At 40.0% G+C, this 18,324-nt stretch overlaps 1 protein-coding gene across 1 annotated transcript in view; it reads right to left on the reverse strand.

Moving 5' to 3' along the window:
• The window catches only part of ABCA13 (ATP binding cassette subfamily A member 13), a 578,079-nt gene extending 560,322 nt beyond the window's left edge, over window positions 1-17,757 (reverse strand). Inside the window, exons 1-2 of the mRNA XM_053553839.1 lie at window positions 17,689-17,757; window positions 1,115-1,208 (exon numbers count right to left, since the gene is read on the reverse strand). Coding sequence (XP_053409814.1) covers window positions 1,115-1,208; window positions 17,689-17,757 — 163 coding nt within the window. The remainder of the gene's footprint in view (window positions 1-1,114; window positions 1,209-17,688) is intronic.
• Between the last annotated feature and the right edge of the window lie 567 nt (window positions 17,758-18,324).

The following is an 18,324-nucleotide window of genomic DNA, read 5'->3' on the forward strand; positions in this document are numbered from 1 at the left end:
GACCATTCCTCCCCTGCTCTCCCTTATTCCGACAAAGTTGCACACTGCAGGTTCCACAGAAGCTTTGGCCACCCCAACATGCTTCCAGGACTCTTGGTGCAAATCCCCAGTGGCAGTTTTCCCATCATCTGTGACAGTCTGCCCCTGCAGCAGTGAGTTCAGTAAAGGCAGGAACAAATACCTTACCCACAATTTTATCCTCAGCAGAGCCTGAAACACAAAAGGCACTCAATCCATATTTGCTGAATGAATAAATTAATTACTAAAGTAGGAACCCTGAAAAGCTTTTCAACATTTCCCAAATGAAGTTTCACTAACATTGCTTCACCATTTTCTAAAACATGCACTGGAGTCCCCAAACAACAAAGACAAACTATTGAGACTATTCCTTTTTCTGTATATAAGACATGAATAAAACCGACACACTGTGTTGTATAAATCTCAATACTTAATAATCTTTATTTATGTGACACTTACAGAGTCAACAACATTTTATATATATTAAATGCCATCGTCTGATAGAAACAAAATAAGCCATCATTTTTTTCAAGGAATGAAGTTGTTGAGATTTCAAAGCAGATTAACAAAATGGCCTGTCTAATCCTATTCCTGGAGCATGGAGAGTTATCAATAACATCTTATTGATGCAACACTGTCATGATTGCCGTCATCATCGTAGTTATCACGAGGGTCAGCAGCATCATTTGTCACCGTCCTCATCACTGCGTCCCGGTCACCACCGGCATCTCCATCGGTACCATCTTCATATCATCACCATCTTATCGTGATCTTGTTGGCAAACTGTTAAAGGCACCTCTCACTTTTCCTCCTTATACTCTTCTTGTGTTTACAATAGCTTAATACTTATTCCCACATTGTGTCAGTTTAGTTGGAAGAAGACACCTACCTGCTAGATGGAGTAAACATTTATAATTCTTGAAAGAAAAAAATCTAAATTGTTATTTATGGACACATACGAAGATATTGTTATAAGAAAACCCCATCTATCCCTTCCACTCAGAATTCAGTTTACAAAGAGCAGAAGAAGAAAGAATATGATTTTTTTCCTCTGAAGGTTTGCAAACCCAAAAGTGTATTTACAAGTGAAACTTACAACTGTCCCTGTGTCTGGGAGGTTCTTGAAAACGAAGTACTGTGAGAATCATGAACAGGATACACGGCCAGAGGAACTCGGCAAGGGAAAGAACCTGGAGATGTTGTTTTAAAAAATAGCAAGTGAATAAATCGCAAAGCTTTACAGTACTTACATCTTTTGAAGGGGGTTATTACGATCTCTACCAAGTGTCTCTAAGAACCATCATTCGGGAAAGGGCCCCCAGACAAGGCCCAGTTCATTTTTTATCACATCCAAATCTAGGACGGGATCATCTCCTTGTCCTTTTCTCCCTAGATCTGCCTTCGGCTTTTTCTGCACATTGTTATTGATGACAGAACTTATAACATTAAAGAAATTTTATCTGCAATGTGCTTTTTTTGCACATTGTTATTCATGACAGAACTTAGGACATTAAAGAAATTAAAAAAAATAACTTCACTCATATTTCCCTCAGTTCAACAAATGAACTATTGTTATTTTTCTGATTTCTTCAACATTCCTGATTTTTCCATCCAAGTAGGTATTTTGCCAGCTTTGGTGGTAGCATTCACAACTATCAGCTTCCTGACTGCACAACAATCTTACCAAATAGATATACCACAATTCACATATACATTCTTCTATCAAGAGACAGTTTTGTGTATAAAATTTTTTTCTTTTGAATGACTTTCTTGAGAATAAACTCCTAAAACTGAGATTATTGGGGTCAAATCTCCATACTATATATGAGCTACCCAAAACGATTGCAATAATTTGTACAAAGCTGAATTTTCAAATTGGGCGAAAAATGGACTGTTGTTGATGCATGAAATTTAATGATTTCAGAAAGAAATACCATGTGTATAGTCCAAAGAAAAATTAAATTTGGAAATGCCTTATCATAAATGTTTTTATTGTCATCTTTCTTTGTTTATTTTTACAGTGGGTAATCTTCTATTGAGTTCCGGTCCTTTTAAAAAGAAAAATGTTCATAGCCAGACTCAGAACCGGTAAGGTATTGTTTAAATGCACACACAAAAACCTAAAAATCATCACGTGAAGGCTGCTCTGTCAAACACTGAAAAGGATGTCTTCTTGTTTCAGACTTTGGACTAAAATAAACTTCTGGGAGCCGTGGCTCCTTTATCCATGACACTGCTTGGCTTCCACCCCACGGTCATAATCTTTGCCTGTGAACAGATCTAAAGATAAACAGGTGACTGGCCTGAATCCATGAAGACAAAACACAGGTGGAAAAGAGTTCTTTGAGCCCCGGGTGTAATTAAAGAAGAAAAGAAATCATTTTTTGAAATGGTCCACAAAGGAAGTATTTCAGCTCAAAAATTAAAAAAAAAAAAAAAATTAGCCCTTTCTTGGCTTAAGGTATCATGAATATTTCCCCAATTTTTATTTGCCCTCTTATTGTCTAAATCTTTTATGTGATCAATTTATCAGTCTATTTTACCTGAATTTTTTTCTACACTCTAAGAAGATACAATTTTTTTTTTTTTTTTTTGAGACAGAGTCTCAAGCTGTCACCTTTGGTAGAATGCCATGGTGTCACAGCTCACAGCAAACTCTAACTCTTGGTCTTAAGTGATTCTCTTGCGTCAGCCTCCCAAGTATCTGGGACTACGGGCAGCCTCCCAAGTATCTGGGACTACGGGCAGCCTCCCAAGTATCTGGGACTACGGGCACCCACCGCAACTCCCAGCTATTTTGTGTTGCAGTTGTCGTTGTCCAGCAGGCCTGAGCAGGTTTGAATCTGCCAGCCTCAGTGTATGTGGCTGGTGCCGTAACCACTGTACATGGGTGGAGAGCCAGAAGATACAATTTAAAGTATCATACCCAAGCCAAATTGTAATAATCAACTCTGAAATTACAGATATGTATCAGTCTAGTCTTTAAGTCAATGGCAAATCTCTAGTTTCAAATAGAAATAACTTTGGTTAAAAAAATAAAAGCCTGTATCTTATAACTGAGAAATTTTTATGAGGATTTTGAAATAAAAATATAACTACAATTAAACCTACCAAAAAAAAAAAAAAAAAACAAACTCAAGGCTTTTTTATTTACAAGCCAATCACTGGCCTTCTGAAAAACCCTTCATTATTCCACATTTGAAACCACTGCATTCAAAAGAAAAGTCTCCAGACCCGGTTCTGCTGTGTCATGGTCCATTGTGAGTGTGTGAATCGCCTCCTTTCATCGGACTGTTTCTCTTCAGGGGCACAGAGGCAGCCTTTCCTTTCCCATCCCATTTTCATATCGTGTTTTCCTTTCTCAGGTGTCATTATTATCCTTGAATCTTGCTTAATGTTTTTAATCTTATCCCTGTTAAATGGAATGTTCTCTGATTAACATCAGAGCTTCGCTATTTCTCCCACAGGCCTGGCCCTGCAGTGCTGGCTTCTTAATACCGGGAACTGATCTGAGCAAAAACTGGCATTCCTGCTGTCCAAAGGCACCCAAGGATTCTCAATGCTGTTGCAGGCTCTGCTTTCAAGAAAAATAAACATCTAGTAAACCTACTAGTATTTAAAAAACAACAGCTGCTCTGCTCTTGCAGGAGGGAACCCCACCCCCAGGAGAGGGTGGAAGTGCTGAGTCCTGTTCCCTGAGCATCACACCCTCACAGACCTCTCACTAGCACCTTCGTGGATGACCAGATCCCTGTCCCCTTCCCCTTCCTCTTCCTGTAGCCTGAGGATGCATATAAACCTGTCTGTGTTTCCATCTGTGCCCTGAGACACAGTGGTGTTCTGGAGATTTAACAACACAGATGCACAAACGTGTGCACCCTCAAGGAAAATAGTATGTTGAAACTTTTTCACAGACTTTCTCTTTTCTCAGACCAAATTAAGGAAGAAACAGAAAAGAAGTTAAAAGACAGAGGGAAAAACTTGCCTTTGTCTAATATAAAAACATTTTTTTAAAGGTCAAGTAATAAATTTTTAGAGCAGATTGGACCAGCCCACTATGCCCCAGTCCTAAGTTCAGCATCTCGAAGGCCATAGTGATGTGCCCGCGCATCCCAGTGACTTTGCCCAGGACCGGCATCTACAGAGACAAACACTCCAAAGGAGTCTCCTTATCTCCTTCTTCCAGCAGAGGAGCTGGGCGACTGCTGCTGGGAAAGATCATATGAAACAAGAAAGGTGAACAGACGCTGACTCTGCTGAGGGAGCGTCAAGAGCTACTCATTAAAATGCAAAAAGATTTTGAAGTTGGGGAGCAATAGCCCCCAGTAAGAAGAAGAACATGGCACAAAACATTTTTAAAAAATTTCAAAAGACAGTGCAACCAGTACAATGAAGTTTGCATCTCATGTCAATAATTTCCTGCCCTCTTCTCCACGATCGTTTGGACGGTATCTTTGTGCGGTAGAGAAATGGAGCTTGAAGGATGAGCTCAGAGGTCACCCTAGAGATTGAAGGGAAAATCTACGAGTCCCAAGACTTAAAAAAGAATGTCAAGGACAAAGATAATACCTGTGGTGGGCCACCCAAGTCTGAGTCAGATGAGAAGAAAGAACACAGCAGCTGTCTAAATACACTGGAGGGCAACAGGCAAAAAAGCAAGTGAAAGAAACTCACAGACCGTGTCCAAAAAGGAAACAGCTCCAGTCAAGTGAAGAACTTCTTTACAATTGATTTAGTAAGAAGGACAATTAAATAAGAACAAACACTTAGAAACAAAAAGTTCCCCAAAGGGTGATAAATAAATAAAAGGAGTGGGTATGGATTTAAAGGAAAAAATAACAAAAAGTCAAGTTCTCACTATGGAATTCTAAATGATTTAGAAACCATAAAAAAAAATACACACTGGTTAAATTTAAATTTCTGAAATAAAGTTTGAAAAACGATAGTAATATTTTAAAAACATTGTCAAAAGCAAAAAGGATTAAGACATAAAAGCTGATACAGTTGATAAATAAGGACGATTCAAAACAAGGATGATTGGCATCCCTGAGAATCCAACAGATGGAATAAAAAAAGATGTGCAAAAATCTTCCTGAAATAGAGAAGAAGACTGGAAGAGTATACCTTATTTCAGAAAGAAAAAATAGCCATAATTAAACCTAGCTGTCAAACTTCAAGCTACTGAATTTCCAAGATAAATTAAGAATCCCACAGATACCTAAACAGAAAAAAAATTACTAGTAAGGGTGGGGAATGGCTGGGCGTAATGGCTCATGCCTATAATCCCAGTACTCTGGGAGGCGGAGGTGGGTGGGTTGCTTGAATTCAGGAGTTGGAGACCAGCCTGTGTACAAGCAAGAGTCTGTCTGTACAAAAAAGAGAAAAATTATCAGAGTGTTGTAGTCCTAGCTACTTGGGAGGCTAAGGCAAGACAATTACTTGAATCCAAGAATTTGAGGTTGCTGGGAGCTCAACCCTGGGTGTTGTCCAGGGTGACAGAGACTCTGTCTCAAAAAAAAAAAAAAAAAGGGTGGGGGGAATCATTTCAGCTTCAAACATGTCTTCACATCATACATTTTTAGATACTCAATGAATCAATGTTCACAAAGTTCTAGAAAGTGTGATTTTAAAAATAATACTCAAAGTGGCCCTAAACCGAAAACCAATATACACATATTGTCAATGATGAAAGAACACAGATAACACATTAACCATGAGCCCTGAGGGAGAAAAAAGCTCAACAATGAAATCCAGACTAAATGACAACTGGACAAAAACTAAAAATCCACCCAAACCACTTCTATTTCCAGCAGCGTGCTGTCTAGAAACAATAGGGGCACGCTGGCTAAAATAGTGTCATTTTGTTGTGTTGCTGGTCTTACTAGAAAGGAGAGGCTACAGACCAAAAAATAAACTAAGAATGGCTCGGTGCCTGTGGCTCAAATGGCTAAGGTGCCAGCCACATACACCTGAGCTGGTGGGTTCGAATCCAGCCTGGGCCTGCCAAACAAAATAGCTGGGCGTTATGATAGGCACCTGGAGGCAGGAGAATCGCTTGAACCGAGGAGTTAGAGGTTGCTGTGAGCTATGATGCCACGGCACTCTACCCAGGGCAACGGCTTGAGGCTCTGTCTCAAAAAATATATAAAATAAAATAAACTAAGAAAAAGTTGCTAACTATGTCTTTAAGAGTGACATTCAAGGGGAATGGAGAGAAAGTAAGGGGACCAACATTTAAATAATACTAAGGTTCTATTGCTGAGAACATTTTTGGAACATATAAAAGACAAAAATTCATAAATAAAGAAAATACATCCAGTAGAAAAGATAAATTCACGCTAAGACACCATATAGTGGAACTTTAGCATAAACAAAAGAGAAGATTTCAACAGCAATTCAAAAAATAAAGACAGACTTCCTCAAAGGGAAGAAAATTACCAAAGACTCATCAAAAGCGAAGACAGTTAAATATCATCAGATCACCAAGAGAACTCCTGTCAATTACAGAACTGTATAGCAGTAAGACAATTGCTCGAGAATTAGGTAAAAGAAAATTTTTCAGAAACCAAGTCATTCAACAACAGACGTACATTTAAGAAACTTTCAAATGGTTTAATTTCAAATAATGCTTGGATTAAACTCACTATTTGAAAAATGAGGATTTTGAGCTTGATTTTTGAAAAAAAAAATGCTATATGCTATTTAGAATAGATAAAATTAAAATATAAGAATACAAAATGGTTGAAAGTAAAGAAATTAAAATAGAGGGTAAATGTTAAGTAAATTAGCTATGCTAATATCAGGCAGGGATTTTCAGATGAGTGTTATGGAGAGAGAAGATCACTGCATATAAAAAGGTCAATGTGACAAAAAGGTACAGTAATTATATGCATGTATGTACTGAAGAAAATAGCCTCAGAACATACAATTGTAGGACTGTACCAGCTAGAACTGTACTACAGGAAAAGAATTCCAAACTGATTTTCATAGGCAAGGAATCCAACACCTGTCTCACCACAATTCTCTACAATAAGAAGAATTAGTAAGAAAATAAGATATGGTTGGTTTTACAACAAAAAGTATAAAGTAAAGCATGCAGGGGGAAAAATTAGCTAAAGTGTGTGTGATTATCTCATGAGGAACATCATAAAATTTTGTTGAAAGACATCAAAGAAAACCTAAAGAAATGAAAGATGATAGTTAATGCATTAAAAAATTCAGAATCTTAAAGATATAAATGTTACCCACATTGATCTGTAGGTTCAAAGCATTTATAATGGAATTCCAACAGCGTTTCGTTTTGTTTTATTTTGCTGTTCTTGTCGTACTTAATGAGCTGATTCTAGAATGTATTTGGAGAACAAAGGTCAAAAATATCCAAGACAATTTTTATCAACAGGTTGAAAGAACTTGTCCTCCTACCTATCAAAGCTTTCTATAAAATAAAAGTAATTAAACACCATGCTATTAGTTCGACAATAAGTAAACTCAACCATAGGGGTGGCATAGAGAGCCTAGAAACAGAGCTGGGATTGTTTGGAAACTTGATATATTAAAAAGGGGGTTCAGAGACCAAAGGAACAGCAACATGTTATACAGCAAATGGTGCATAGAATTGGTTCTTTTGAGAGTGGGGTTGGGGGCAAGCAGAGATGAGTTAGATCTTTACCACCATCATATGCAAAACTCTAAACTTGTAAAAAGGAAACCATAAAAATGTTTAGAAGAAAACAGTGCTTTCTTTATGCTTTATGTTTATGTAAGACACAAAAAACACAAACCAAAAAGGCCTGAGCAGAGAAGAGTGAAATATGCAAACCTTATGAGAGGCTCGATTTCAGCCATACGTAAGCAGATAAAAATTAGACCCCAATGAGGTGCCATTTTACATTCACCAATTTGGGAAAAAGTAAAAAGTCTGACAAAATCCAGCCCCAGGGATCACAGGGAGCATCAGGAACTTTGGGAAGCAATTGACAATGTCAGTAAGCGGAAGATGCGTAAATTCTACAGCCCAGTAATTCCAGGACTGGGTAATAGATTGAACAACCATGTTAGCTTGTTTACATCGGATGGATTTAAACCTATAAAAACATATAACCAACAGAATATATAGTGGTTGAGAAGATGTTACACACTTGAACCCCCCCAAAAATGCTTGAGTGATTCCAAGAGCATTATTGGGGAATGAAAAACAAAATTGGCAGTTGGAGAAGGGACCAATAAATTGCGGTGTCCCAGGGCAATAAAAGCAAGTGCACTTGTTCACTCCGTCCGCATTCATGAGGAAGCGTGTGCCCCTGGCAGGCGCTGTTACAGGGCCGTGGGAAACAGCAGTGAATGAACATGGCTGGGTCCTGCCTGAGAGTGTGGGACGGATTATCTGGGATAGTGCAGGAAGCAGAGCCTCACTCATCCCCTGATGAGCTACTTCTGGGATGCTGGTGTCAAGAGGATCGAGCCCTATCCTCAGGTCATTCATTTGCAGAGCCTTGGAGCACTTACGAGGTCACGCTTTTCCATTATTTAATCCTCGCACCACCAGTGAGATGGGTAACCTTGTGCCAGCTTTACACCTTGGACATAGTGAAGATAATTATTTTGTCCAGTGTCCTTGAACTAATTTGTGATAAAGCCCAGACTGAAGCTCAGGCCTGCAGATTTAATAAGAATCCTCCAGGTTGAGTTTAAATTCCTTTTTTTTTTTTTTAATTTTCTTAAGGCATTGCTCTGTCATCAGTACTGAAGGGTAATGGCGTGACCATAGCTTACTGCAGCCTCAAACTCTTGGGTTCAAATGATCCTTCTCCCTCAGCCTCCCAGATAGCTGGAACTACAGGCACTCTCCACAATGTCCAGCTCATTTTTCTATTTTTAATAAAGACAGGGTCTTGCTCTTGCTCAAGCAGTTCTCAAACTCCTAAGTTCATTCGATCCTCCTGCCTCAGCCTCCCAGAGTGCTAGAATTACAGGCGTGAGCCACCTTACCCAGGCTTAAATCTATTTTTAATTCCTCCAGCTGGGTTATGCGTCATGTGGTTTTGGTTGCAACTGAAAACCACCACAAAAAATAAAATACGTCAGTACAAAAACTAAAATTGTAAATGAATTGAGAAGAGAAAACTGTGGGAGGAGCTACCCACAAGATCCCCTTGGCTGAGAGAAAAGAAAAACATCATAATAAGTTTAGAATATCAAGGAAGCCGAAGTAAAGCATATAATTAGTCTTTTGCCCTTGTCCTTGGAAATACAGGGCTTTGCAGAAATTCTATTGTGTCTCTTTGGAGTGCTTGGGGCCTCTAGATGACAACTGCTCGGAAAAGGGGATTTTCCCAGACATATTTTGAGGTCATTCTTGTTAAGCACTGTAAGAAAAGACAATCTGCTATTCACACAGTGGGTTCCAACAAAGCATGAGTCAAAGGCAACCAGAGTTCAACGCCAAACAGCAACTGCAGTTACAGGTGACCCGCCTGCATCCTTTCCAGCGAGGAGTTGGGGCTTCCAGCCATCTCTCCAGCAAAGCCCCAAATTCCCTCCCCAAGTGAACTTTTAGCAACTTTTGTGAACCTTTTAGTTAGCTGAATACTGAGAGGAAAAAATGAGAAAACTTTTTCTTCCTTCTCTCTTTTTTCCCCTTGCTTTTTAGCTTTCTATTGAAAAACTGTTTTGGGTTTTTTTGTTTTTGAGACAGTCTCACTATGTCGCCCTGGGTAGAGTGCTGTGGCGTCACAGCTCACAGCAACCTCAAACTCTTGGGCTTAAGCGATTCTCTTGCCTCAGCCTCCCAAGTAGCTGGAACTACAGGTGCCCGCCACAATGCCCGGCTACTTTTTGTTGTTGTTGCAGTTGTTCAGCTGGCCCAGGCTGGGTTTGAACCCGCCACCTTCAGTGTATGTGGCTGGCGCCATAACCACTGTTCCACGGGCACAGAGCTGAAAAACTGTTTTTCTTTCAACATTCTTTCATTAAGCATTTAGTTAGCACTTACTCTGTCAAACATTAAACTGGAGACTTTGGCATTATAAAGATGAATGAGAAGTAATTTCTTCTCTCAAAGATTCAAAGGAATAAGCACTTAACTCAAAGTTAAATATGAACGCTGGAAAGAGCTGCATGTTGATACATCTTCCTGGAAGCCAAAGAAGCAATTTGTTAAAATAGTGAAATGTGCACGTTCCTCAACCTAAAGATTCCCATTCAATGCCTTGTTCATAAGAAAACAATTGGGAAATTGTCTAAAATATGTACAAAAAAGTTATTTCGACATGATCTCAATTACAAAAAAAATTAAAACAGCAATCATTAGGGTATTGATACATTATATTGAATGAAACACATAACAATAATTATTTTCCCCTTTAATGGACTTAAATATATGTGTGTGTTTATTGTTGTGGTCAGGTTCGTGGAGCCTGACCTAGTGACTGAGCAGATAGTGTTTTTTTCTGCCATGGCTGAGTCTGGAAGGATACAGTCAAAGGGAGGCTGACCATGAGGGAAGCAGCCGGGATGTGGACCGCTGTACCCACAGGGAGCTTCAAGTCATGATGGCTCCAAGGGCTGAGGGAGCAGAGGGCTGGAAGGATGCTCTCTTCCCGAGTTCCTGCCACAGTGAATGCAAATCTAACCAAAGTACCAATGAAACTACTTTTTTTAAGTCAAAATGGTTTTAAAATATGATTGCTGAGTAAACACATTGCAAAAACACAGAAAATTCTGAAGGAAAAAGAAGATCTATAAAAATTCTAATCCTATAAAACATGAGAATATATAATAAAGTCTCGATGCTTAAAAAAATAAACTTGGTGCAAAAAAAGAAACGTATATCAATGCAACAGTATGAGAAGTCCAAAAATAGCTTCTAGGGGTTTCAAAATATATGATAAAATCTTATTTTCAGTAGGAGATAAGAAAGAAGGATTCAACAATGGCATTAGGACACCTGAATTTGGACTTTTTAAAAAAAGATAAAATAAAACTTTACACAATACTCAAAAGTGTTCTCTAATAAAAAAAAAGTTAATTCCATAAAAACTAGAAAAGAGCAGAATTTTGATGAAACTGACATAAATGAAGTACAATTTGATCACTTTTGAAATTATAAAAAACATAGTTCAAAAAAAGGAAAAGATGACAAGATATACCAATTAAATCAATGAAGACAAGAAAATAAAACAAAAAAAAAAGAATACAATTTACCCAAGAACTATTATCATACACATGATCACCAAGCCTCTAACTGTACAACTGGAAAAGAATTTGATGGACAATTCATATAAGAAAAAACAGGGTGGTGCCTGTGGCTCAAAGGGGTAGGGCACCAGCCCCATATGCCAGAGGTGACGGGTTCAAACCCAGTCCCGGCCAAAAACCACAAAAAAAAAAACAAAAACAAAACATACTTTGGAGGTTGCTGTGAGCTGTGTGAGGCCACGGCACTCATCTGTGGGGCCATAAAGTGAGGGCTACAAAAAAAATAATAATAATAAAAAAAAAAAGAAAGAAAAAACATATATGAAAAGAATTCATTCTTGACTGGGCATGGAGACTCACACCTGTCATCCTGGCACTCTGGGAGGCTGAGGGCAGAGGATACCTTGAGCTCAAGAGTTCAAAACCAGCCTGAGCAACAGTAAGAACCCATCTCCACTAAAAGAAGAAAAATCAACCAGGCTTTGTCGTGAGCTCCTGTAGTTCCAGGTACACAGGAGGCTGAGGCAGGAGGATTGCTTAAGCCCAAGAGTTTGAGTTTATGCAAACTGGGCTGATGCCACTGCACTTCACCTGGGCAACAGAGCAAGAGTCTGTTTAAAAAAAAAAAAAAAAATCATTCTTACACTAACTCCCAAATTAGAAAATTAGATAAACTTTAATAGACCATTGCACACATACTAAACTTGCAAGCACAGAACTCACAGGGTTAAGGACAGAACAAGGCTGGGCACATCAGTGGCATTACACAAACTGTACATTCCTGCTAAAAAGAAGCCAGTCCACAGGTGGCAGGAAACACAGACATGGGTAGTAATTTGAGTTCTCTTTAAGCTCAGCCATATTACTCTTCAGAATTTATTCTAAGATTAGTAAAAGTACAACCAGCATGAAGGTAATGTATAACATCAAGTGAGCTATCAAAAGTGCAGCACATGAGGGTAACTGAGATACCACCACAGAAAGGGTCAGGCTGGGGTCTCAACTCACCCTGGGATCTGGGACTCCCACCACCCCAGGGCATGCCGTGGACACAGAGTTCAAGGCCATGCTGGAGACAGCATCCATCCCAGGGTGTCCTGTTGTAATCCCAATAGTAGTTTCTGGTGGTTAACCATGTGGAGACAACCAAATCTGTCCCTCTCTGGTGAAGGACAGCTTCCCAACACTCATTGTTAGCTGGCGTTTTATCCTTGTCCACTCGCCCCACCCAGTCTTCACCAAATAAACTCAGAACACGTCCTCAGTGCTGCTCCCTCAAGGATCCTGATGGGGGTGCCACAGGATTCTGAGAAGGGCCAGCGCAGGCATCAGATGGAACCAGGTCTGCTGCTTCCCTCTCATGGACCTGGGAGAGCCACTGACCCTCCCTGGCCTCAGTCTCCTACATCTGTGAAATGGGAATAAGAAGTCCCGCCATGCAAGAGTGTGGGAGGACAAAATAAGCCCAGATCCAGGTCCAGTATCGTGAACCCCAGGATCAAATGTGTCCATGAGGTACATTTGATGACCCAGATGCCCGCATGCCCTGACAAGCCCAGATGGACCCTGGAAAGGGGCAGCCTAGAATCAGGGTCAAACAGGGCTCGGCCTTGGGAGGTATCCTCAGGTGAGCCTGCTGGCATAGGCTACAGCAAATTTAATAGCAAACAGTTGATGAGCCATAACTTGTAACTATACAAAAGCAGAAAAAAAAAAAAAAATCAACCCCTAAGACAATGTCCAAAAGAAATAAGAGCTACTTTACTTCCAAGACTTAATATCTATCCTGTTTTTATAACTTCAGAAAAATACAGAAATTATGGCTAGCATGTTCATTATTTTCAAAAGGAAATTGTTCTTTTTTTGGTGTTAAAATGCCAAAAGTTAGGCTCTTACCATCTGAATCCAATGTCAGACAAAAATCTCAAAGAAAGGTGGGATTGTTTTTGTTTAGAAAAGGAAAAAAACACAAATGTACACACAAAAGCTCTGCGGTGTGACATATTTGAACTTCAATCCCAGAACATGCTTTTCTAAATGTTAAAGAAAAAAAAAGTGATTTCCAAAATAGTAATATTGGCAAGATCCCTACCTACGCTGTAAGGCAAGTTGCTAGAGGGCAGATATGCGGAGGCAGAGCCTGGCAGAGACTTCCGCCTGGGTCGGGGAGCGCTTGCTACATTTCTCAGTTTTTTGAATGGGGCTGGGGGACTGGGACAGGATTTGAACTTGGCCATGTGTTGAGCAGAGAAGTCTCTCAGCAAGATGCTCAAACAGCACCAGGAGCTTCCCCACAACCAGGCCAGAAGGAGGGGAACCATAATTTTTGTTCATGTCTGAGAGAAAGTATGCATTTTACCACTATGGGCTTTTAAATTAAGAATGCAGAGCTTCATGGGTGGGGGGTATCTGGGCAAATGTCATTGGGTTCTGGGGTATAGTATTCACTGGCAGAAGGGGGTTCCTAGTAAAACGAAGGCCAGGATAGTTATGTGATTTCAGTTGGTCCTTCCTGGCCCTTGGCTTTTAGGACATTGGTGTCTTTTTGTTCTAACAGAGTCAGTAAAAAAAAAAAATATATATATATATATAGTTGAAGTAGTTGAACCTCAACCTGAGAACATGCTCATTTAAATGATAAAAAAAAAAAAAGAAAGAAAGAAAGAAAGAAATGATTTCCAAGATGGCAATCTCCACTAGCCCAAGTCTTTCCAAGATGGTAATCTCTACTAGCCTAAGTCTTCAGTAAAGCTGATGAAACACTGGCCAACATGATAAACTCTAGCCAGACATGGTGGCTCATTCCTGTAATCCCAGCACTCTGGGAGGTGGAGGCAGATGGATTGCTTGAGCTCAGTAGTTCAAGACCAGCCTGAGCAAGAGCAAGACCCTGTCTCTACCAAAAATAGAAAAAGTAGCAGGGCATGATAGTAGGCTCCTTATAGTCCCAGCTGCTAGGGAGACCAAGGCAGGAAGATCACTCGAACCCAGGAGTCTGAGGTTGGGGTGAGCTAGGCTGACACCACAGCACTCTAGCCTGGGCAACAGAGTAAGAGTCTGTCTCAAAAAACTGTAAGGTGGGGTCTGCAGTCACAGGAGGTGAGATTCAGAACAGAGATCAAGGTTTGAACCGACACAGGAAAGATGAGACAACAGTGACCCTGAGAAGGGTCCTTGCTCCTTGATTTGAGGGACAGGATGGATCCACAGTACACAAATTGTGGGCTCAGCCACTCCATTCAATCTCAAAGCACTACGAAGAACCCCAAAAGACTGCAGAACTAGGAGACATCCAAGGAGCAGATACCCAACTTACATTATTCTTTTCTTTTTGTTATTATGGTTGTAATTACATTTTTAAATAAGAAATAAATCTGATTTATACTCAGAATAAAATACAAAGGTGAATCTATAAATTCATGAGGGGAAGTGTGGCTCAGGGCCACACTGGATATTTGCCAAGGCAAATGAGGTTGCCTAGGACCTCCTGAGGCCATGGCCAACCACTGTCAACCTGCTGCAAAGCAATGCACCTGACCTTGACCCAGAACCTCTGCTCCAGGAAACTTATTCAAGAGAAATGATCCCATAGAAGTGTACTTCATCCATAACAATGTTATTCATAATAGTAAGAACTGGAAAGAACCTTAATTCCCAATATAAGGAAATGGTTTAGAAAATTATGGGTATCCAACTGAATGATTATGCAATAAAACCATTAAATAAGAAAGCCATATAGCAAGTTTTAAAAGTTGGGCTTTAATGTTAAGTTAAAAAAAAAAAAAAGAAAAACCCTGTGATTTAATTATGCAAAGAAGTTGCATTATATATACCAAATGCAGCAGATAAATTGGGATAATGGAATTTTAGCTGATTTTTAAATGCTCCCTTTGGTTATAGTGCTGCTTGTACAATAAATAAAAATCAAAAGGATAAAATACGTAGTATTAACATAATTGTAATAATATTCTTCTATTTATCCTGTTTCTACCCAAGAACAGTAGAATTTTAACTATCTATAAAACAGAGTATTAAGTATGATAGATACTACTCATTCATTTACTATTTCTTTAATTTTTTCTGTATTCATAATAAAATACTTTTAAAAGAACTATAATCATAAAGTGTAATAAAATGAATAGTTTTTTAAGCAAATATATAGACAAGCTTTGTTCCTCTCACAAATAGCGCCTAATTCTTAAATAAACATTTATTTGAAACCTTTTATTCACTCTTAGTTTTGTTATCCACAGTTTCTTCTGACCTCCCTCCTCCACAGTGCAAAACAAAAAGAATTTACAGATCATCACTGGAGAATGGGAGAAGCTGCGAAAAGTAGGTCAATTTAAAGACATTCACCCAGAGGGGCCTGGCCTCAATATTTCCACTGCAATAGCATTAAGAGATGTAAACATATTCACATCTTATCCCCCCCAGTTCTGTCCTAACCCAATTGTGCAAGGCAGAAGCCCCTCAAGTTACCCTGGAGTTGACTGTCCTCGTGGCCCACAGTCTGCAACCCCACATGTCTGAGGCCACCATCTCTGCCACCTCCAGCACTATGGCCAAATAAGAAAGCGGCTCCAACTTAGAGTGCCAGGCATGTGGCAAGCCCGTCACATGCATCTAATCGTGTGCTGCTTACAAACAATCTCATCTCACCGGGAGGAAAGCCAAGTTGAGAAAAGGCCTTAAGAACTGAGGGGCAGGGCTGTTGTGTGGACTCAGACAGGCATCCCCAAGTTCAGCTCACAAACCACTTGTGTCGTTTACTATGTTGCTGTTATAAGCATAGTTATAATGAATAAGCTTGTAGCTTATACAAATATCACTCCTCATTTGTGTAGGGACATCTGTCAGACATATCCCTAGAAATGGGTTCATTAAATATTTGATTGCATATTTCATTACTTTTTTCTGAGCAGACACCACTCCTTGAGGGCAGGGCACACCTTTGCCCTGCTCATCCACTCTCTAAGCAGAGATACAGTGAATACTTCCTTCCTTCCTTTCTTTACTCATTCAACGAATATTTATTGAACACCTATGGCATATGCCAGGCACTATGAACAAATTAGTGAACAAACTGGGAACTACGCCCAGGTCTCACGAATCTTACATACTAACATAGGATCCAGAGGCAGTTAACAAATAAGCAAATCCGTGGAGTGTTACGTGATGCTAAGTAACAAAGAGAAAAAGAAGGCCAAGAAGGATGGGGTGCAGAGTTACCATTTTAAAGTCATCAGGTAATTAACGGAACAAAATATTTCAGATGAAGACCTTTACATTAGCAGCAATAGTATTTGTGAAATTTTTTAAATGACTCAAGTGTGCAATAACGAACAGTCACTGAACTCTTCTGAGGTTTAAATGAGCTTGTGTGCACAAAGCAGAGAGAAGCAATTTCCACTGATAACATTCCTTTATGGGAAAATAAGCTTAGTTCTCTGAAACAAACTTACATGTCAGTGAAGTATGCTGTTTGTAAATAGAAAACCAGACCTCAACTCACTACCTCAGGGGGTCTCTTTTGTTCCTTCCTGACCTTAAAACTTTTGTACAAATTTTCATCTGAGATGGGTTTGGTCCTGAAGATCAGATGAAAAAGAAAGCATCTCCTTTACCATTTACTTTATTTTGAGAAAGAGAAGAAGAAGATTCTGGCTCCAAGGATTCAGCAAAGTGTAAAAACATAATTCAATGTCAGTTACTAAATTTCTTTAAACAAGAATTTGTCAGCAGAAAAGAGACCCTTACATTAAGTGTATGCCTTAAAATTAGAAGTAATGCAGATACCTCACTACGGGTCTACACCCTTTGAAAATGACATTTATAAGTGTCAATGTTTAGCTGGTGGCATCAGGAATAAAGGATGGTTCGTCATAATAATAAGTAATCTATTTCTATTTCCCTAAAACATACACTTACAGGATATTTACTTAAGTATTCCCACAAGTTTTGTTTGAGCAATTCTAATTTGCTTAGGAAAGACTTGCTGGTGTAATTTCAATATAGTTCTGAAAAGATGTGGACTAACACTAAAGACATAATTAGGACAAACACGAGCAGATGTGGCATGCCCGGCTCTGGACAGACACCGAGCATCGCCTCAGGCTCTGAGTCTGCACCTGTGACGTTCACGTCCACACTAAATGCGTCTGATGCCTTGTCTCTTAAACTCGAGGATGTGCTATTCAGTTTTTAAAGCAATTGCTCAAAACACAAACAGTCGTTCAAATTCCACTTATTTTTCCTTTAGAACTTGTCTAATTTAGTCCTTTGCTGCCATGATTTGACAGCCTTGATTTATTTCATTCTGGTTATTAGAGGTCCACTACTTTGGCCCTCAGGGCAGGTTCTGATTCAAAATAAGCCAACCTCCCCAAATTCCCGGCCAGGGGGTACAACAACCACCCTGATCTCTCTCTAGACCTCACTGGAACTCTGGGGAAACCCAAGGCAAGCACTCACCGGGTGCCTGAGTCTGCAGAGCCAGTTCTTCCACAGCAGGGCTCGGAACTGGCGGCTGGCATGCCCCATGCCTGCTGTTTCCTGTCCCAGGTCAGGAAGCAGCCGGCCTGCAAGGACGGTGCTTATATCTGCGGGGCTCATGCGAAGGCATGCTGCCTATTAGTCAAGTCTAACAAAAGTGAGTGATGTAAGAGAGATTACTGGTGGCTGCATAAAGCAGGCATCAAATGTCCCTTCTCATTCTGCATCTGCGGAGAAACCCTGTCTTTTCACTAGCTGTTGGGTGGAGGGTTGGATTACAGAAGCTGCCTTCAGGGACTTGCCCGGGCATTCCCACGGAGCACACCCACCCTCTCCGGGAGCCTATACCGCTGCCACACGCGTGAGAAGAGACGCCCACATTCACCATTTACCTCCCTTTCCCCCAAACATTAATTAGATGGGAAATAGCAGCTAACATACTAGTTATCGTGGTAACATACTAATTTTGGTGGTCCCATGGCAGACACACAGGGAAGGAAGAAGACGGAAGCGGTGTTGGTGTCGGAGCTAGGCTGGGGACAGGTGTCTCAAGGTCCACTCTGCTATGGGTCTGCGTTCAGAGGGCAGCAGGTGCAGACATGGTAGGTGGGGCTC

This window comes from Nycticebus coucang, chromosome 11 (assembly GCF_027406575.1).
Source record: "Nycticebus coucang isolate mNycCou1 chromosome 11, mNycCou1.pri, whole genome shotgun sequence".
NCBI classification, from domain to species: Eukaryota; Metazoa; Chordata; class Mammalia; order Primates; family Lorisidae; genus Nycticebus; species Nycticebus coucang.